The sequence below is a fragment of the Salvelinus fontinalis genome, chromosome 3 (assembly GCF_029448725.1).
Source record: "Salvelinus fontinalis isolate EN_2023a chromosome 3, ASM2944872v1, whole genome shotgun sequence".
In the NCBI taxonomy this organism is placed as follows: Eukaryota; Metazoa; Chordata; class Actinopteri; order Salmoniformes; family Salmonidae; genus Salvelinus; species Salvelinus fontinalis.
Genome location: NC_074667.1, coordinates 35,438,320 through 35,460,811, shown reverse-complemented (window position 1 = coordinate 35,460,811; position 22,492 = coordinate 35,438,320). Strand labels below are relative to the sequence as shown.

Below are 22,492 nucleotides of genomic sequence, written 5' to 3'. Positions count from 1 at the left end.
ATTTAAAAGACAAGTGCGGTCGAGGGGGACTGCTGCATGGGGGAAACAATAGCAGCTTTTTTGGACACACTTTTTCTCACTGCGATGAACAGCAGGGAATCCGGTAGAGCCCTCTTATAAAGAACCATAGAGCACAGCTGCTGGGCTCTATAATTTTAGGGAATGTTGGTGTTTTTTTCTCAGTAATAATACGCAAACCTTCCTGTCCACATTTGAACATGTTATTTTATACTTGTTTATAGGTCATATTAGGCCTAAACTGTCCCTCTGCTATTTAAACCATATCATATTGTAGGCTATATTTTGGCCAAGATATGCAAAATAAGGGATAATGTGCAAAGGTTCGGCGCAATACATCTGCCTGCCAAATGCTACATTATCATTACTGATTTATGCACTCCAAACAGACATTGGCATAGCATTCAAAAGTCTGTCATGCGGCTAATGAAAGTCAAATCACAAAACATGACAGAACAACCGGAAATTGCAAATGATCAGTGACCTAATTTGCAAAAAAACGAAACAACGGTTTCAAAACTGCTATGTATAGGAACATGATACAGAGTTATTTAAAAGTATGTTACATAAAGTCTGGCCCTGAAATGATTCGAAACTAAGAAAATATGCTATAAATTGGTGTAGACTATAGACTTCCGCGGGCACACCCCATAGATGACCTAGGCTAAATCCGCGCACGACCTGTCAGTACTGGCACTCTAGCAAATAGCACAGCTGTAGCCTAGAAGTCCATCCTCCAAAAAAATCCCTTCTCTTCATGTAGGCCTACATAGAAAGACTGAACAAAATAGTTACATTTATGCGTCATATGAATAATAATAATAATAGGAATAATATTAGCCTAATAATAATCATAATAATATTGGCTTGACCAACTCAAAGTTAATTACTCTGGTGACCTGTCATAGAGTGATGAGGCTCTTTATTGATTTAGTGATTTTTCAAGTTCACACTTAATCCATACAGATATTTTTGACAGCCGTAGCAAACAGCTGACCTTGCATCATTTGGGCGGCAGGTAGCCTGGTGGTTAGAGCGTTTGGCCAGTAACCGAAAGGTTGCTAGATCGAATCCCCGATCTGACAAGGTAAAAATCCGTCGTTATGCCCCTAAGGCGTCATTGTAAATAAGATTTTGCTCTTAACTGACTTGCCATGTTAAATGAAATAATTTGTCCTATTTAAACGGTTATGTATTTTACTTGATTAAAAAGATGGTCACAAAATCATTCGAAGTAGGCCTATTGATGTTCAAATGTCCAGGATATCCTCTGTCCAAGCATGCCAATAATAATCACAATCACCACATATTTGACGACTTGCTGCTCACTCCTAGCATTGGTTTACAAAGTAATTACTCACGCTCGGAGGCCATAGTGATGACGGACTCCGTAGTGGCGTGATATTCGTCCTCCTCCATAAACTCATCCTGAAAGGACGCGTCTCCCTGGAAATCGTGATGGTCCAGAAGCTGCTGGAGCGGGGGTGCCTTGGGGAGCAGCTGGTTCACTACCTCCCTACTAATGTTAGGAGCCTGCTTGAGCCGCAGCTTGCTCAGGATCTGAGACTTGATGGTCTCCAGCCTCAGGACTTTACTTTGCTCTCGCCAAACGCATGCGGAACATCCATGAGCGCCCGCTTCTTCATCGAGGAGCGAAAGCCCGTCGTCCGTGGGAGTCTCGCTCGTTGGTGGCAAAAAAAGATTAGGCTCGTCACTCCCGGACAGTCCCAGACAAATATAAACCATCAAACACAGCAAAAAGTTATACCTCGGCATGATGATGACTTGTCAGGCTATATAACTTTCTGCTCGCGTTATCCCTTCCTCTAACCTCTCTGAAATGTTGCTTGTCACAACCTGTTTCCTTACCTTGCAAAGGTACCAATGATATGCAACTACTCCAATAGAGTCGCCTCTTAAAATATTTTATTGTAGGACAGCAATAAACCTAGGTAGGTGCGTCCTAGTGGGTTTTCTCTGTACTTTAGCCTATCTACCGATTTGACGCATAACCCGTTTTCATGCTATAGTTGTTTTGGTTGCCTTATCTGATAATAATTAAGTCCATAGGTGCGAATGTTAAGATGTGTCATTGAAAAGTGTGCAAGTACCTCCTAAAAGGGCTCGTTATATATCTCCGCTCCTCTGTGTCGTAATCCGTCTCCATTGGCTAAGATTCCAACAAAAGGCTTTTAGGTCTGTCACCAAGTCAAGAAAAAGAAGGAGCTGGAGGGAGGGAGCAAGGGAGAATGGATTGGAGAGTAGTTTGTCCAGTTTGCATTTTATTACTGTATTGAGATAAGGTTTCAAGTCATTACATGTCATTAGTGGTATGATTTATTTTCTTTATGTTAAGAAACTAGTGTTGGTAAGCAGTGAATATAAATTTCAACCACGACTTATCCTCCCCCTTCTCTTCTCTCACGTTTATTAATATGTCCCTGTTATATATATTGAACAAAAATATAAACAACATGTTTCATGAGCTGAAATAAAAGATTCCAGAAATGTTTCATATGCACAAAGTTCTTATTTCTCAGAAATGTTGTGCCGATTATTTTTACGTACCTGTTAGTGAGCATTTCTCCTTTGCAAAGATAATCCATCCACCTGACAGGTGTGGCATATCAACAAGCCGATTAAACTGCATGATTATTGCACAAGTGCACCTTGTGTTGGGGACAATAAAAGGCCACTCTAAAATGTGCAGTTTTGTCACACAACACAATGACACATATGTCTCAAGTTTTGAGGGAGCGTGCAATTGGCATGCTGACTGCAGGAATGTCCAACAGAGCTGTTGCAAGAGAATTTAATGTTAATTTCTCTACATAACCCACCTCCAACATTGTTTTAGAGAATTTGGCAGTATGTCCAACCGGCCTCACAACCGCAGACCATGTGTAACCACGCCAGCCCAGGACCTCCACATGCGGCTTCTTCACCTGCCCAATCTCCTGAGACCAGCCATCCGGTAAGCTGATGAAACTGAGGAGTATTTCTGTCTGTAATAAAGCACTTTTGTGGGGAAAAAGTTATTCTGATTGGCTGGGCCTGGCTCCCAAGTGGGTGGGCCTATGCCCTCCCAGGCCCACACATGGCTGCGCCCCTGCCCAGTCATGTGAAATCCATAGATTAGGGCCTAATGAATTTATTTCAATTGACTGATTTCCTTGTATGAACTGTAACTCAGTAAAATTGTTGAAATTGTTGCATGTTGCATTTATATTTTTGTTCAGTAATATTATTTGTAAAATGAGTCAAATGTATGCATAAAATGATACGTTGAACCTGGCCTGCCCCCATAGAATTGTGAAACTTTCAAACTTGACTCATGAGTGACAGGTTGTCCTAAATGGCAGTGGGATAGCACCTTTGTAATTTAAGAAGTATTATGTTGAAAATAGTGACACTCATTTTGTGTTAGACTACCTCAAGACTTTTAATGCAATGATTTTACATCAAGATGTGCAAATGCAGCATAAATTCTAATATAGACTGTCAAACATCTAGGCCCTGATGATAAAACCATGCATTCCATAAAAGAGTGGGATATGCCAACAAAAGAAAACAATGGAGCAAATGCGTCCCATGACATTTTCAATTGCACCTAACACTTGATTTAAATATATCTATATATCCATAGCGCTCAAGGATTTACATTCCATGAGGGCAACACAACTTTTTCTAAACATGATTTGAAGCTTTAAATAATCTGTTAACAAAGTATTCTATTACATAAAGGCATAAGGGAGTAATATGCTCTTAGTTTTTTTTAATAACCTGGGTAAAATCTCTTGTGAAATTATCAATGTTGGTCAGACAATTTGTGATCTATCACTGACTTAAAAAAAAAAAATTTTTATAAAGATTTGCTCTCATACCTTACCATATTTGTTTTGTTTCAACCATTATATGCATGGTCAGTGCATTAGTAACAACTGTTAGATTTCAATACAGTAGCTCAATTTGAGTTACAAATGCCTGTTGGTAATGTTTTGTCTTTCTAAACACTATTCCAAACTAGCAATGAAGCAATTAACCAATAAACTAACCACATCGATCAATTAGTCAACCAATCAATCCATATACTCTATCCATCATTATTTTAAATTAATCCCTTTTATTATTTCTAAAGTCCTCATCTCCTCAATGAACATTAAAGTTATATTGTTACTCAATCCTGGAATAAACAATTGATTATTAATACTTTATTGAGGCCTCTACGTATGTAAAGCCAACTACAATGCACTTGTAAATTAAGTTCATTACCTCTGCCTGCCATAAATACTTCCAGCTATTACATGCTAAATATTCTGAATCAATGTAATTACTTATTTTGAGATTATCTCTGGCTAATTCCTAATGGTAAATATTGTTCCAATTATGGTATTGACTGTCCATCAGTTGAGTAGCCTACCATGTAGTGTACTGCAGAACTAGCTTACTACTGTCACCTACTGGCTGAATATACAGTTGCAGTTTCAGTTAAACAATTTAGATTCAGAAGTTAGTAATATTCCATATGCAAACTTGTCCTTGGTAGAGCACATCTACCAGTAGTCTCCATTAGAATTTAGGATTTCTGACACTTTAAAGAATTCTACGCAATAGCTACTTGGTATGTAATGGTGCCTAGTGGAGCTTGCTTTAATGAATCCTAAAGATTTCAACAAGTAATTGATAGGTTAATACTGTGTAATTACCATTTTACCATGTACCTTCTTAGTAAATGCATGGTAATTTCTGTATCTTGCGGCCCATTTTTTTTCTCAAAATGGTATTTGGTCATGTCAAAATGTGTTTATTGGTTTGCATGTGAAAGTAGTAAAGGAGTCAACGGGCCACTGTAGTATGTACATTATGTCACACTTTGAAACCACAGACCCTTTCCTTGTTTCTAGATGCCAACTCAGCACGAATGTGCATGTTGAATCTAGGGTAATCCTATTTTAGAGCAACTGAAATGAGGAAACGGTCGATGGCTGTATTTGATGAAAGTTTTATTATAAAGAATGGATTTCAGTAAACAAAGACAGGCCCGACTTTACACAGGACAAACATTGGTACACGGTAAGGGTTTAAGATTTTACAATTTGACAAGTATCGAATGACAGCGAATCGGAGCTCCAGCCCGCCCATACTTTTCGCCGCACAATTCCCTTGTACTTGTACGTGGAGAGTTGAGTAACTTGGCCACAAGAGGTATGGATGGACCATAACAGTTTAACAGATGCACTCTCCCTGCAACCACAGTAGGCCTAGGCCTAAAACCTGTTTTGTCTGTTCCCCCTCAATCACTAGGCTACACTAACCTACCCAGTGCGCAGGGATTCTTCAAGTGTACCTACCGCCGACAGCGCAACACGAAGCCTTTATGCCTTTATCGTTGGCTTATCGACAGAAATGTTTGGTGATCGACCAGTTGACTGGTTGGTGACTGCTGGCGTATAAAAGTTGAGGCTAGGGTGTAAAACAAATAGCCCCAAGACTTCACAAGACAACTAAAGGAGCACACACAGACATATGTAATTCCATCCTACATCCCATCAGTTATGCCTACTCTCAGTAAAGCCTACAGCTTCATATTTTCTATGAATGTGCTCACAGTCCCGACACCTTTCGAAAGCACTAAAATAAGATTCAGTCGTAATTCGTTTATTGCCTATACTCTGCTATGGACATGTTCAGCAAAGGCTAAGCACATTGCAGCTGTTGCATCTCTCATGTGTAGGCAAAGTGTTCCCATTTTGAACCATATAATTTGTCTGGAGAACAAAAACTCCACCTACCTGATGGACCGGGAGATCTGTGGCTAAATCGAGTGTGCCATCTTGCACGACCACGGCCCCAGCAAAGTTTAATACTAGCCTACTTGAGATTTCATAATTTTTAAAACCATGACCAGAGAGAGGCTGTCAAAGAATACAGCAAAGAGCTGCTTTTCTTATGAGTAACTTCATGTCTAAGTTTTATTCAGCACTGTCAACACTTTCTATTCAACACTATTACAAAACATAACACGCGTTTCTCTCTAATTCCACTGGCGCTGCAACTACAATGAATGAGTAGCCAAGTATATCAATAGTATTAGCAGCTCGTCGTGTCTATTTTAATTTCGAGGAGAATTTCACTTTTTCTGGTCATAGGAACAACATGAATTTGTGCCTGAGGTAGATGCTGTGCGAGTTTCGCCATCAGGTGGAGACTGTGTCCCCTCTCTCTGGTCAGTCTCACCAGAGGAAAGGAAGGAGAGAGCAGGGACCATGAGGCGGACCCTCTGCTATTCTTCCTTCCTCTGCTGAGACTAATTATTTATATTTATGCTCAGCTGTGCCTCACAATTGTTACACCAACTGGTCTATTTTGCTATCAAAGCTTAAGTATTGACATAAGAACACCTATGTGAGAATGCTGTTCATTGACTACAGCTCAGTGTCCAACACCATAGTGCCCACAAAGCTCATCACAAAGCTAAGGACCCTGGGACTAAACACCTCCCTCTGCAACTGGATCCTGGACTTCCTGACGGGCTGCCCCCAGGTGGTAAGGGTAGGCAACAACACGTCTGCAACGCTGATCCTCAACACTAGGGCCCGTCAGGGGTGTGTACTTAGTCCCCTCCTGTACTCTCTGTTCACCCACGACTGCGTGGCCAAACACAACTCCAACACCATCATTAAGTTTGCTGACGACACAACAGTGGTAGGCCTGATCACCGACAACGATGAGACAGCCTATAGGGAGGAGGTCAGAGACCTGGCAGTGTGGTGCCAGGACAACAACCTCTCCCTCAGAAGACTGAAAGACTTGGCATGGGTCTCCAGATCCTCAAAAAGTTCTACAGCTGCACCATCGAGCGCATCCTGAACAGTTGCATCACTGCCTGGTATGGCAACTGCTTTGCATATGACTGTAAGGCGCTACAGAGGGTAGTGCGTACGGCCCAGTACATCACTGGGGCCAAGCTTCCTGCCATCCAGGACCTATATAGTAGGCAGTGTCAGAGGAAAGCCCAAAAAATTGTCAGAGACTCCAGTCACCCAAGTCATAGTCTGTTTTCTCTGCTACCGCATGGCAAGAGGTACGAGCCAAGTCTTGAACCAAATGGCTCCTTAACCCCCCCCCCCCCATTTGTTTTGTACACTTCATACTCGCTGTTTATTATCTATGCATAGTCACTTCACCCCTACCTACATGTAGAAATGACCTCGACTAACCTGTACCCTCGCACATTGACTCCGGAACCGGTACCCCCTGTATATAGTTTCATTATTGTTATTTTATTGTGTTACTTTTTATTATTTTTTACTTTATTTTGTAAATATTTTATTAACTCTTTCTTGAACTGCACTGTTGGTTAATGGCTTGTAAGTAAGCATTTCACGGTAAGGTCTACACTTGTATTCGGCGCATGTGACAAATAAAGTTTGATTTTATAATATGGTCTGAGGAGAAGAATATTGGCAAGCCACAGTCAACACACCCGAGTAATGTTTTGTGTGGTGTGGATGAAGATATCGCGACAGAATGAACTGGCTCCCTGATTGTGGGCGAAGGTTAACAAAACGGTAACGTGGGCGGAACCTGTTTGTCTCTGTGTTGCCTTTAGGGTTGCCTCCTGAACGTTTTCTGAGTCAAGATAACTTTCGCAGTTTGTTGACTGCACTCATTTAATCTAGTTGTTAAGAACAGTATTAATATTTTTTTGCGTATCGTAGGCTACTAGAAAAATGCATTCCGGGACATTGGAAAGAGCTGGGTCACCGAGGAAAAGGACGCTTTCTCGGGGAGTGAGCGAGGATGAGTCACTTCGCAACATTATCAAGGAGGTGAGCGTCGAGAAATCACGTCGTCTTTGTTTAATGCGACATTTACATGAGGCATACAGTCTATTTTCTCAATTATCTATTTTTTATTGAGTAATTTGAGATTGTAGCATATCCTACTAACATTGAAGTTTAGCCAATTGAAGCTTAGCCTTGGCAACATTACTAGTGGTTACAGTCGAGAAGATTCATCTTTTTACAGTAAGCCACTGCCTGTTTATATTTTTAGGTGTTTGTTTACTTTGTGGTTTTTAACCCTACTGTGTACCCTACTGCTCATTTTCATTTCGACTCTCATCCCAGTGTTACTGTAGCATGTGGTGTTACATTGAATACGGTTACACATAATGCGATTCTTGTCGATTGTCCGATAAATATAATAGTTCATTTAAAGCGTTTATAAACGATTGAATATGGTTTGTAAGAAGAATAATTTCCCTCATAATCCTGTTTAGTCTACATGGACTCATCTGAAATCAGGCTACCTTATGGCACATTGATAAATGCAGACTAGGTCGGTGCACCGGGGCTCTAAAAGCGGTAGTCGGGCCCTGATTGTAACCAAACTATCCACATCTGAATAGCCTTATGTTTAGCTTGCTACTTATTAAACGCCAGAGAGAAATGACTTATTCTCCTAATCTCTGTCTAGTGTCTATCCCATTAGGGCACAAGTAAAAAAATAAAAAAAAGTATGGCCGCTTCCTTACGGTGTGCTTAGAATGGGGATGGCACATTGCATGACTAATGTAGTTAGAATTCAGTCATCAGTAGTTCATCATACGTTTATTTTCTTATTTTCTTATTGGTATAACTACAGTCCATAAGAACTGGACCTAGAGGTTTGTCTGAAATCCATGTTTCTATCCATATGCTCTATGAATGTAAATGATGCGTTGACATGTAGCCTAGGCTATTAAACAGTAGCAATAGCCCACACATTTGATAGAGCATCATTCATGAATCCATCTGTAAAACAATCCTCCCGCATCATGATCTAGCCTTAACCCTAAATATATGTAAGTATGTGATAACATGTAGGCTAATTTTCAATAGCAGGACACTCATTCGATTGAGCATCACTGGAGACCTCATGTAAAATGTAAAATAAGCATCCGGCATCATATAGCTTGCTCTTCACTTTGTTTAAAAGGCTTGGGGATGGTATAGATTTTATTGATAGACCTGCTAAACCATCTTAACATATACCAGCTGACTATTGGATGTGGGAACAATGTAAAAAGGTGCAAACAGTTATTCCCTCACGCTTTTGTAAACATACAATCCCGAAATCAGCTGTAACTGTCAATATTGAAACGATGAGTGAACCCTGAATAAAGAAAATGTATGGTGAAATTGCGTCCATACTTGGTAGACTCCTCTTCACCACTCTATAATATCGATTCACGCTCCTTAAATATGATTCATTCGTTTCAGTCTCTAGCTCCTGATATCAGTGCATAAAGTATCCTAAATTAGCCTAGTGCGCCCAGCTGCGTACTAGGGCGGAGCTCGTTTCCCCTGGCTAAACAAGCTGGCTAGCTGAACTATGCTAGTTTGTCCTTATTTCCAAACTTCATAAATACGGCACCCTCAACGTCTAAACAACTTTGCTAGTTATACAATCATGTTACTAAGAAACGTGAAAATTATTTATCATTTTATTTTGTTGAATAGTCATGATTGTTTCGAGATATCTGTCATATGACGACGTTGGCGAAGGATATCTGCTAGTTAACGCGGATCGAAGTTCAGTTTTGAGATCAATTGGTTTCTGACTGGTCTTGGAACTGTGACAACAGGCATCCTCTCCCCGCTTGGCTTGACTGGATATCTAGTGATTTTGCCAAAACAGCCAGATATGTACAGTCTTGTACCCTTAACCTTTTTAAACAGACTACCGTATTTGGTGATTAAATCAGACATTATTAGTATAATGAGTATCATGAGTAATACAATTTAACTGACAACAAGAAAATAGCAACTCTACAGAGCGCCAATGGCTACAATTATTGACTATTTTATTTCCTGACACGAAGGATCGTCGGAGCTTCTCCTCGCCACTCTATTATGGCTCTGCCTGAGATGTATTTTTGTTCCTTTGTCAGACGGAGAGTTCGACCAGGCGTCTGACGCACAGTGACAGCAGAGGGGGGACCCTCAAGAGGAGAAGTGGGAGTCAGGTATAAAACGTGTAATGGATGAAGGGCAATTCCATGCTAACAGAATGATGCAGAGACTCAAGTTTTCACATTTAGATGTATGCCAAACAAAACCATTGATTGCAAAGTTAAACAAACCTTACAACTCTATACACAAGGAGTACACTCAACAAAAATATAAACGCAACATGTAAAGTGTTGGTCCCATGTTTCATGAGCTGAAATAAAAGATCCCAGAAATGTTTCATGTGCACAAAAAGCTTATTTCTCTAAAATTGTGTGCACAAATTTGTTTACATCCCTGTTAGTGAGCATTTCTCCTTTGCCATCCACCAGACAGGTGTGGTATATCAAGAAGCTGATTTAACAGCATGATCATTACACAGGTGCACCTTGTGCTGGGGACAATAGAATGCCACTCTAAAATGTGCAGTTTTGTCACAACACAATGCCACAGATGTCTCAAGTTTTGAGGGAGTGTACAATTGGCATACTGACTGAAGGAATGCCCATCAAAGTTGTTGATCAACTTTGCTAGATAATTGAATGTTAATTTCTCAACCATAAGCCCCCTCCAACGTTGTTTTAGACGATTTGTCAGTACGTCCAACCAGCCTCACAACCGCAGACCACGTGAATAGCGTTGTGTGGTCGAGTGGTTTTCTGAAGTCAATGTTGAACAGAGTGCCCCATGGTGAAGTTGTGGTTATGGTATGGGCAGGCATAAGCTACCGACAACAAACACAATTGTATTTTATCGATGGTAATACCGTGACGAGATCCTGAGGTCCATTGTCATGCCATTCATCCCCCATCACCTCATGTTTCAGCATGATCATGCACAGCCCCATTTCACTGTATACCTGTTGTATTCAGAGTTTTTCCATGGCCTGCATACTCACCAGACGTGTCACCTGTTGAGCATGTTTGGGATGCTCTGGATCTACGTGTACGACAGCGTGGACCAGTTCCCACAAATATCCGGCAACTTCGCACAGCCCTTGAAGAGGAGTGGGACAACATTCCACAGGCCACAATCAACAGCCTGATCAACTCTATGCGAAGCATGAGGCAAATGGTGGTCACACCAGATACTGACTGGTTTTCTGATCCATGCCCCTACCTTTTTTTTAAGCTATCTGTGACCAACTGATGCATATCTGTATTCAGTCATGTGAAATCCATTACATTAGGGCCTAATTTATTTATTTCAATTGACTGATTTGGCATGGGTTCTCAGATCCTCAAACAGTTCTACAGCTGCACCATCGAGGGCATCCTAACTGGTTGCGTCACTGCCTGGTATGGCAACTGCTCGGCTTCAGACCGCAAGGCACTACAGAGGGTAGTGCGTACGGCCCAGTACATCACTGGGGCCAAGCTTCCTGCCATCCAGGACCTCTATACCAGGCAGTGTCAGAGGAAGGCCATAAAAATGGTCAAAGACTCTAGCCACCCTAGTTATAGACTGTTCTCTCTGCTACTGCATGGCAAGCGGTACCGGAGCCAAGTCTAGGTCCAAGAGGCTTCTTAACATTTTCTTCCCTTAAGCCATAAGACTCCTGAACAGCTAATCAAATGGCTGCCCAGACTATTTGCATTGTCAAGCTGGTGATACATAGATGTCTATGATTGGTTGAAATTTGGACTGACTAAATTTCAACTACTTCTCAACGTCCATGGACCGGTGTCGGTCGGTGCTCATTGGGTGAGTTCGCTGGTTACAGTAAATGGAAAGAGAGGGGCCTCATGGGTAGGTGTCAGTAAGAGCCGGGATAGGTGACATTAACAGGAGAGTTGTGGTGCCTGGAGAATGTAATTAACATTTTTTAAATGTAACCTTTTTATTTATCTAGGCAAGTCAGTTAAGAACAAATTCTTATTTACAATGACGGCCTACCCCGGCCAAACCTGGAAGACACTGGGCCAATTGTGCGCCGTCCTATGGGACTCCCAATCACGTCCGGATGTGATACAGCCTGGAATTGACCCAGTGAATGTAGTGATGTCTCTTGGACCGAGATGCAGTGCCTTAGAACACTGGGTAGCTTTCATTTGACACCAAATTTGATGTGCTCCTATGAACTTCACATGTTGGTGCTCATGGATCCTTTTACATGGAAATGGCCTGAAGCTACTGGCGTAATTAGGTTTGCGGCCCAAATGCCACTCTATTCCCCATAGGGCTCTGGTCAAAAGTAGTGCACTATATAGGGAATAGGGTGCCATTTCGGACGCTGGCCTACTATGGTCTGTGATTTAAACATGATTACTTCTGATTCTATCACTGTTATTAAATGTACTGAGTATGCTCTAACTTTTCATATATTACTTGTTGATGAGTCTTGTTGACATTTACCTTTGTCTTGGTAATTTCAGCAGTCTGAGGAAGATCAGGAACTGATGGAACTCCCTGAGATGGTGATTATCTGCACAAGCTGTTTTAATGATGTTGTGCAGGATAACTTTTTAAATATTTTAGCAGTGTAACCAGTTCTACTGGATGTCAAACTAGACATTCTCACAGTCTGTGCTGCATATTCAAAGGGTGCACACTCTTTATGAAGCTAACACCAAATAACCCAGGAATATATTAGAAATAACTTTGCTCCAGTTCGATTATGTGTTGTAATGCCAGTAACTCTGCCATATAAAGAAGACAAAAACCCTGGTATGACGCAGATAAGAATGACCATGGGCCAGAAATAGCTATCAAAACAATGACATCATTACCCAACAGCTGACGAACAAATCACATGTTAATTAAACCACCGTTGTTGCTAGTGTGATTAGATGAAGCTGCACACTGTCATGCCTAATGTATATTGTTTGTCTGAGAGCCAAATGGTAACCTTTTCACTTTTGTCAAAAGTAGTACCCTATAAAGGGAATAGGATGCCATTTGGGACAGAAATGTTTTCTCTTAGCCATATGAAGCTGATATGCCTGTGTATACATTGCTCAAGCTTCCACTGATATGACTAATGAATACATCTCTCATGCAGAATGACCTGCAGGCGAGCTACGACGATGTGTTGCAGGAGCTGCGTGGGCTGGAGCTGCAGCGGGAGACTCTGTTGTTCCAGGTGGACGTTCTGCAGGACGCCCTGGAGGGGGCCGAGGAGATGCTGGCCGAGGCCCAGAGAGAGGCCAGCCACGCCACCATGGTACACCTAGTCATACACACTAGATGCTTCCCAAATGGCACCCTGTTCCCTACATAGTTTACTATTTTTGACCAGCGCCTATAATGAGAGTGCACTATATAGTGAATAGGGTGCCATTTGGGACGCACTCACTCCTTTCTAGCCATGAATCGGCTAAAGCCATATTCCGAGAGGCTAAAGGGTAGGGTCATCGCTCTAAAAATAGCTTATAGACAAATTTATTGAAGAATGTTTTCCCTTGCGATAACTGTGATATGTGGTTGTCTTACAGTCAGTGCATTCTGCTAAAGGTTGGTATGTTTCTCTGGATAAATTGCCAAAATGGAATGTACATGTAATATACAGTGCCTTCGGAAAGTATTCAGACCCATTGTATTTTTCTACATTTTGTTACGTTACAACCTTATTCAAAAATGTATAAAATCGTTTTTTTGCCTCACCAATCTACGCACAATACTCCTGAATGACAAGGAAAAACAGTTTTTTTTAAAGAAATTTTTGCTAATTTTATAAAAAACTAAAAAATGAAATATCACATTTGCATACACTACCATTCACAAGTTTGGGTTCACATAGAAATGTCCTTGTTTTTGAAAGAAAATCTAAAGAGATCTTCAGTTTCCTGGCAATTTGTCGCATTGAATAGACTTAATTTCTCAGGACAAGAATAGACTGACGAGTTTCAGAAGAAAGTTCTTTGTTTCTGACCATTTTGACCCTGTAATCGAACCCACAAATGCTGATGCTCCAGATACTCAACTAGTCTAAAGAAGGCCAGTTTTATTGCTTCTTTAATTAGAACAACAGTTTTCAGCTGTGCTAACACAATTGCAAAAGGGTTTTCTAATGATCAATTAGCCTTTTAAAATGACAAACTTGGATTAGCTAACACAACGTGCCATTGGAACACAGGAGTGGTGGTTGCTGATAATGGGCCTCTATATGCCTATGTAGATATTCCATTAAAAATCTGCCATTTCCAGCTACAATGGTAATTTCTATGTCTACACTGTATTTCTGATAAATTTCATGTTATTTTAATGACCAAAAATGTGCTTTTCTTTCAAAAACAAGGTATTTCTAAGTGACCCCAAACTTTTTAACGGTAGTTTAAGTATTCAGACGCTTTAGTCAGTACTTTGTTGAAGCACCTTTTTGCGGCGATTACAGGCTAAAGTCTTCTTTGGTATCGTGTTACAAGCTTGGCACACCTGTATTTGAGGAGTTTCTCCCATTCTTCTCTGCAGATCCTCATAAGCTCTGTCAGGTTGGATGAGAGGTTTTGCTGTGCAGCTATTTTTTAGGTCTCTACAAGATGTTCGTTCGGGTTCAAGTGTGGGGTCTGGCTGGGCCACTCAAGGACATTCAGAGACTTGCCCCGAAGCCACACCTGTGTTATCTTGGCTAGGTGCTTAGGGTCGTTGTCCTGTTGGAATGTGAACCTTTGCCCCAGTCTGAGAACCTGGTCCAGAGCGTTCAGGACCAGGTTTTCATCAAGGATCTCTCTCTACTTTGCCCCGTTCACCTTTCCCTCGATCCTGATTAGTCTCCCAGTCCCTGCCACTGAAAAACATCCCCACAGCATGATGCTGCCACCACCATGCTTCACCGCATGGATGGTGCCAGGTTTCCTCCAGACGTGACGCTTGGCATTCAGGCCAAAGAGTTCAATCTTGGTTTCATCAAACCAGAGAATCTTGTTTCTCATCATCTGAGAGTCTTTAGGTGCCTTTGGCAAACTGCAAGCAGTCTGTCATGTGCCTTTTACTGAAGAGTGTCTTCCGTCTGACCATCAGGTTCTTGGTTACCTCCCTGACCAATGCCCTTCTCCCCCGATTGCTCAGTTTGGCCAGGCGGCCAGCTCTAGGAAGAATCTTGGTGGTTTCAAACTTCTACCATTTAAGAATGATAGAGGCCACTGTGGTCTTGGGGACCTTCAAAGCAGCAAACATTTTTTGGTACCCTTCCCCAGATCTGTGCCTCGACACAGTCCTGTCTCGGAGCTCTACGGAATAATTCCTTCGACCTCCTGGCGTGGTTTTTTTCTCTTACATGCACTGTCAACTGTGGGACCTTATATAGACAGGTGTGTGCCTTTCCAAATCATGTCCATTCTATTGAATTTACAACAGGTGGACTCCAAGTTGTAGAAACATCTCAAGGATGATCAATGGAAACAGGATGCACCTCAGCTCAATTTCGAGTCTCATAGCAAAGGGTCTGAATACTTTGTCATTATGGGGTATTGTGTGTCGATTGCCTAGGGTTTGTATTTATTTAATACATTTTAGAATAAGGCTGTAACAACAAAGTGCGGAAAAAGTCAAGGGGTCTGAATACTTTCCGAAGGCACTGTACATGTAAAAAGGTCCTCGTGGAGCAACGCAATGCTCCAGTAGGAATGTCCAATTTCCTGTGACCCAACTGTGTGTCCCAACCCACCGTTTAAGAACCACTGCTCTAAAACACTTCACTACCCTCCGCTGAATTGATCTAATGGGTCATAAATGGACTGACGCTGCTAACGTGTCTCTCTGCACTTGTAGGAGTTGGAGCGAGAGAAAGAGGCTAAGAGGAAGTTGGAGGACATTGTCAGTTCTCTGATGCAGGAGGTGGAGAGGCTAAAAGAGGTAATGGGGGATGAGGAGGATGGGCTTACATAATCATAGAGAGACACAAGTACAGCAGGCTTCCTGGTTTTAGGCATAAAGAGTGACTAATGGCTTGTTGCTGCATGCCAGCTCTGGTTAGTTGCGTAACTCTTTCGTTTGTCAGGGGAGTGTTCTCTTGTTCTTTCAGCTCAACTGTGCTTTGCTGAATTTGACAGAATGAAGTGTTTCAGCTGCTGGGAAATTCCAGCCTGGGGGACAATCTCCCACCATACCTGTTATTCTCACTCTGTGTGTGTGTGTGTGTGTGCGTGCGCATTATCATTCCTAAAGTAGGGCAATTTAAATGATTGACAGATATTTGTTCTGGCCCAAAGCCTATAAAATGAGATATGTTTGATAAAGTTATACTTGCTACGTGTTGACTAAAGTCATGTGGAGTACATGTTGTACTCTAATCTAAAGAGAGCAGCACACAGCACAATATAAGATGGACAAATTTCCCTCAGGGTTCAACCCGCATCCCTATCACAGTCCATTTATCTGCTACTGAGGCTTGAGGCAGATTAGAAGGGAGTTGCCTGTTTGCAATTTAAACCCCTAAGAAGAGCTCAACAATATGTCCTAGCTGTCTCTATATTCTATATCCTCCTCACTTTAAGAAACCTCAGTAGATTTTCAAACAAAAACATTTTTGCATTGACTGAGAGCCCTTGGTTGTAATAATTTGGTCATCTGATCATCAGCATTGACTTGTGGTTGGGTAAGTCCAGTGTTTGCCTGCTTCCTATTGCAATCAGGAAACGGTAACGTGACAATTGGCCTGGCTACTTTCCCAGCCAATGCCTCAAGCCCTGCAAATAAAGCTATGAATGTATTGATACAATGTAGCACAAGATGTACCAGAGACGAGGCTATACAATGAATTTGACAGAGATTTGGACTCATATTTGTAATAGCAGCATTATATGACTGTACTTGTTGAATCTGGTTTTCATATCACCCACCTCTAGCCTTGACATTTTATATCCGGTTGCACAGTATGAAAATCAAAATGTAAATGTTCTTCCTGTTTCCCTGCTGTACTTAGGTCTGTACAGGTTTGTGTCCCAAATGGCACCCTATTCCCTATATATTGCACTACTTTTGACCAGAGCTAGGTCAAAGGTAGTACACCATATTGGGAATAGGGTGCCATTTGGGACACAACCCTGATGTGAACATTATTAATATAGCTGTTATATCATACTGTTCCACAGGAGAGGAACACCATATCAGCAGTCCCAGTGTACACACTTGTCAAGGAGCAGGAGAGGGAAGATGAGATGGCTAGACAACAAGCCCAAGAGATGAAAATCAAAAAGGAAGCACAGGAACAAATCAGGGATGCACCAAGGGATGAGGACAATTCTCGCCAAGATGCGCCTCTCTCTATTATCCGATTGGACAGTGAGAGCCTCGGGCCCAACAACGGGCTATCATCTGAGACCAGCACTGGGGGGCTGCTCGCTTCCTTCTTCAAAAAGGGGAGGAGGGAGCAGCCTTCTGACAGTCCGACCCGGCCCTCTCCTCTCCACGTTGCCCGGCTGGTGTCCTCTGAGGATGTAGCAGATGGGGCACAGGACAGCTTCACCAAGTTCACAAAGATAGTCAACAAGACCTTTGGGCCGTTGGCACTCGGTAGCCAGACCCCCGGGAGCAATCAGGAGGAGAACGGGCGTGACCTCTCCCCCGACAGGAACAATGACACAGACAGCATCAGCGCCTACGAAGACGCCTGCGCTGACATGCCTGAGCTGGAAGAGGGTGACGGGCCAAGGCTGCCCCATGATGAAGGATCCCCAGTAGATGATGAGGGAGATCCGTCGAATGGCAACGAACTCAAGAGCATCAAAAACCCCAATGAATCTTGCATTCTGTCGTAAGAGCTGCAGAACTGTTGTGCTACGAAGGATCAAATCTTCTCTGAGATCACTGCTCTCGCTCCGTCGCTTTTATTCGAAGCGACTTACGTGCATCCATTTTTTTATTACGTCTTATGTTCTTGGACCTGTACTCTCCATTTACACCTATAGAAGGGTAGAGTCAATATTGGGAGTTGTCTTAATGCTACCAGGCAGGGTGGAATTCCAGTCATGTCTACAGACAACTCTAAAGCCAATCTCTCTCCCTCAGCATGTTTGGCACGACTTGCAAGGTTGCACTTAGGTGTCCCCCCCCCCCTGCTGTTCGGGACAAAAGGCAAATGACCTCCCTCTGTTTCTTAGTGACTGATAATCACACAAGACTGTTTGCGTACACTGAACGATCAGATATGTCAGACCTCTTGCATTCTAAACAGGCAAACTATGTGATTCGTAGATTAAGACGATTATAGTTGTTTTTATGCTCTTATAAGTTTAGACGCTGGCAAGATTGTAATCACAATAGCAGGCAACCAAGGAGCTAGCTACTATATATTTGAATAATTCCATTTATGGGTATAAAACCATAATGTTTTCACTGCCTCACTGGCCTTCACAGGGACATTTAATTTGATCTACAAGAAGGACTTGGTGCCTTTCCTGGCTCACCTTAATGCATTTTATGAATATGGAAGATTAACTTGAAAGATGTAATACATTTACTGAATTTAATCTAGCTTTAGTACGATACTAGCATGATTGAAAAAGTAACGACATTCCATTTAATAGTAAAACTTTAAGGATACCTGATAATAATGTATATGTACAGTAACAGTACTGCATGCTACTTGTCAGGTCATGTTTGGACAGTTGCAGTGAAACTACTGAATTGGTAGACCTTATGTGTTATTTTGTATCTGGCATTGCTGGACAATGTATCTTTTGTTTTTCTTCTCTCTACCCATAACCATTAACACAATCTGAGGATAATCTTTTGACTTGGAAAGAGTTACATAAACATAGCTACCTATTAATCTTCTTAGGAGATTTTTGCATAGTCCCAAAGGCACCTTGTTCCCTTTTTAGTGCATGACTTTTGACCAGGGCAATATAAACGGAAAAGGGTGTAATTTGGGACGCATCCTTTTATCAACATTCCTGTCCATGTTTGACACTAGCGAGGTCAAATGGAATGGATCTGTTTTCCAATCCTTACCTTGTTGAACATTTTCAACAGATACTGCGTTTGAAATGAACTTGGGGGCAAAACGTACAATGCCTTCAACACTAGGTTTTGTGTGTTAGACTTTGTGTATCTCAAGTCAGAATGCAGCTCTTAGTAGTAGGGGTTAAATGGATGTCAAGTTCGAAAGCACACTGAAACACACTGAAATAATTCCTAAATTTGATACTTGTGATTTGTGTTTTCTATGCTGTTTCTATTGCCTGAATTTCTGTTTCTGGGGGAGATAGTCTTCAGAAAGTATTCACACACCTTGACTTTTTCCACATTTGTTGTTACAAAGTGGAATGGATTTAATTGTCATTTATGTTAACGATCTACACAAAATACTCTGTCAAAGTGGAAAAAAATTAAATAACATTGTATTACTGGAAAATAAAACACAAAAATATCTAATTTACATAAGTATTCAACCCCCTGAGTCAATACATGTTAAAATCACCTTTGGCAGCAATTACAGCTGTGAGTTTCTGGGTAAGCCTCTAAGAGATTTGCACACCTGGATTGTACAATATTTGCACATTATTCTTTTTTTAAATTCTTCAAGCTCTGTCAAGTTTGTTATTGATCATTGCCGTACACCCATTTTCGAGTCTTGCCATTTTCAAGTCTTGCCATAGACATTCAAGACGATTTAAGTGAAAACTGTAGCAAAGCCACTCGGGAACATTCAATGTTTTTTGGTAAGCAACTCCCATGTATATTTGGCCTTGTGTTTTAGGTAATTTAGGTAACCAAGTTTTCCTGGAGGATTTTGCCTGTTCTTAGCTCTATTCTGTTTATTTTTATCCCCCAAAAACTCCCTAGTTTGTTCTGTACAGGATACCTTCTTTCCACTTTGTAATCTATGTTAATATTGTGGAGTAACTACAATGTTATTGATCCATCCTCGGTTATCTCCTATCACAGCCATTAAACTTTGTCACTGTTTTAAAATCACCATTGGCCTCATGGTGAAATCCCTGAGCGGTTTCCTTACTTTCCTTAGGAAGGGCGACTGTACTTTTTGTAGTGACTGGGTGTATTGATACACCATCCAAAGTGTAATAACTGCACCATGATCAAAGGGATATTCAATGTCTGCTTTTTTACCCATCTACCAATAGGTGCCCTTTGCAAACCATTGGAAAACATCCCTGGTCTTTGTGGTTGAACCTGTGCTTCAAAATAATTGCTTGACTGAGCAACCTTACAATTATCTGTATGTGTGGGGTACAGAAATCAAATCAAAGTTTATTTGTCACGTGCGCTGAATACAACAGGTGTAGACCTTACAGTGAAATGCTTACTTACAGGCTCTAACCAATAGTGCAAAAAAGGTATTAGGTGAACAATAAGGTAGGTTAAGAAATTAAACAACAGTAAAAAGACAGACTATATACAGTAGCGAGGCTACATACAGACACCGGTTAGTCAGGCTGATTGAGGTAGAATGTACATGTAGATATGGTTAAAGTAGCTCTCGGAGATGGGGTAGTCATTTTTAAAAATCATGTTGAACACTATTATTGCAAGTCCATGCAATTTATTATCTGATTTGTTAAGCACATTTTTACTCCTGAACCTATTTAGGCTTTCCATAACAAAAGGTTTGAATACTTATTGACTCATTTTTAAATAATTTGTAAAAAATGTATAAAAACATAATTCCAAATTGACATTATGGAGTATTGTGTGTAGATCTGTGACACAATCTCAATTTAATCCATTTTAAATTCAGGCTGTAACACAACAAAATGTGGAAAAAGTCAAGGGGTGTGAATACTTTCTGAAGGCACTATATGTACTTTACTCGGGAGGTTTCTAAACGTGCAATACTACCTGTTATGTTGATGAACGGTAATGTGTCTTATCTCTAATGCTCCTTGATGTCACAATTTATCTTGAACATTTAGGCATTTTTTTTCTGAAAGCATCTCTTTGATATAAAAGTTGTTTTTCAGCAGTCTTGGCACAAAGTATGTGTTATTTCAGCATGCTTCTGCTAATGTAAGTTTGCACTAGTTTTGTGATTTGCACTTCCAGACAGGGTTTGCTGCATCATATTATGTTCTAAAATGGCAACAAAAAAATATGGGGAAAACATATGTTCCTGAGTGGTAATGCTTATGCTTTATTATCATATTTTCACCAAATAGTTAAGATAAGAAAGTATGTATTTTTTGAATGAATTCTATTCTTTTAAAGAATAAATATTTTGTACAGCGCCACGTGCTTCTATTTCATCTTACATTGTTTTCTGTTGTCACGTTAAATAATGATTTATTATCAAACTGCACATGAATAGAAAATACAAACAACAAGTAAAGGATTCAATAAGAAAGGCACTTAATTCTTAAACATACAAGACATTTGGACTGCAATACAGGATATGCATTCATGGGCAAATGCACATTGTGATAAAAAGCTTGATAAAACAAGACTTGAAATTAAATCCAGTGGGCATATAGTGCTTTTTATAATTGTATATTGGAATACCATTAGAAAATTATATAGGCTACTTTGTGTTTATAAAACGATACACAGAAACAGCAGATTATATGAAACTTTACAACTGTAATATTTGCAGTGAGCCATGTGTTTGTGGTAAAACATGCCTTGTCATGGACGGAAACATAACAAGCAGTGTCGCGGTTGGCAAATTGGATAAAGGACATTGATTTAGTCAAACCACAAGAAATGTGCTTTTCATTGTCTTAGTTCCTCTGTTTTTACCACCCCACTATTTTGTTCAACCATCACCCGTGAACAGTCTGTAGCCTTGCAGTTAACTGTGCATGGTTCTATAAATTCTATTTCTAAATGCAACATAAAACTTTCCTTCCCTGTAGAATAGGCCAACTGAGAACACCTTAGTATTGCACATTTAGTAAAGGAGATGTGGTTAAAACAATATCCTTGACATTTTATGTCACATCCTCTTTTAGGGACTACATAATATTGTTGAGAGACTCAGAAACTAAAGCAGAGCTGACAATAGAATAAATGTCCCACTAAGATAAAAGAGGCAAATGAGCTTAAAGATGTGGTAAAAGCTAATTGATATGCAGCCATAGGAGGGACTGCTGGGAGTTTTGACCAAGTGTTCTCGGAGAAACGATCGGTGTGCTTAGTGCAAACACAAATTTGGCCTCCGCCTCTTTCTTAATCCCTTTGTCCCAGTGTGACCACACCGCTTGAAACACTGATGTGATGTCACTTCCTTTTTGAGTGTCCTCAGATTGACAGCATTTGCCAAGAACCATAAGCCCACACTATGACATGTGTTCCACTGGCCTTCTATTTGTAGCCTACTGGGAGAACTGCTGAGTGTATAAATTAATTTTAAAGGTACTCATTTGTCTGCCTTTGAGCATGGAGTGGCTGGTCACCCCTTCTTTTCCGACCCGTACAAGGTCACTTCCACCCTTCCCACAGCTGCACGTGTACCCGTTCACTTACTTCACCCCCAAAAGTCAAAGCATTATGACACTGCACCAAACCATACCCTGGTATAAATAGCTTCACACTAGCCAGGTTTCCAACCTTGTTGTGTGAGTAAAGTACATGTCGGGTAAAAA

General features: G+C 41.0%; 2 protein-coding genes across 6 annotated transcripts in view; one reads left to right on the top strand and one right to left on the bottom strand.

Annotated features, from left to right (window-relative positions):
- LOC129845986 (growth/differentiation factor 11-like) overlaps nt 1-2,209 on the bottom strand; it is a 50,623-nt gene extending 48,414 nt beyond the window's left edge. The window contains exon 1 of one of the 2 annotated variants that reach the window (XM_055913979.1): nt 1,380-2,209. In XM_055913979.1, the coding sequence (XP_055769954.1) occupies nt 1,380-1,794 (415 nt within the window). In that variant the 5' untranslated portion in view covers nt 1,795-2,209. The remainder of the gene's footprint in view (nt 1-1,379) is intronic. The other variant, XM_055913987.1, reaches the window with a different exon arrangement.
- A 5,350-nt stretch (nt 2,210-7,559) lies between these two features.
- LOC129845957 (leucine-rich repeat flightless-interacting protein 1-like) lies at nt 7,560-21,139 on the top strand. 4 transcript variants are annotated; one of them, XM_055913946.1, is made up of 6 exons: nt 7,561-7,850; nt 9,956-10,030; nt 12,389-12,430; nt 13,015-13,176; nt 15,723-15,806; nt 17,045-21,139. In XM_055913946.1, the coding sequence occupies exons 1-6, from the start codon at nt 7,752-7,754 to the stop codon at nt 17,708-17,710; spliced, it is 1,128 nt and encodes a 375-aa protein (XP_055769921.1). In that variant the 5' UTR covers nt 7,561-7,751; the 3' UTR covers nt 17,711-21,139. The 4 variants fall into 4 exon arrangements, with proteins under 4 accessions (XP_055769929.1, XP_055769921.1, XP_055769936.1 ...); XM_055913961.1 differs by lacking the exon at nt 7,561-7,850 and adding an exon at nt 7,857-8,048; XM_055913954.1 differs by lacking the exon at nt 9,956-10,030 and having other exon boundaries at nt 7,560-7,850.
- The last annotated feature ends 1,353 nt before the right edge of the window (nt 21,140-22,492 follow it).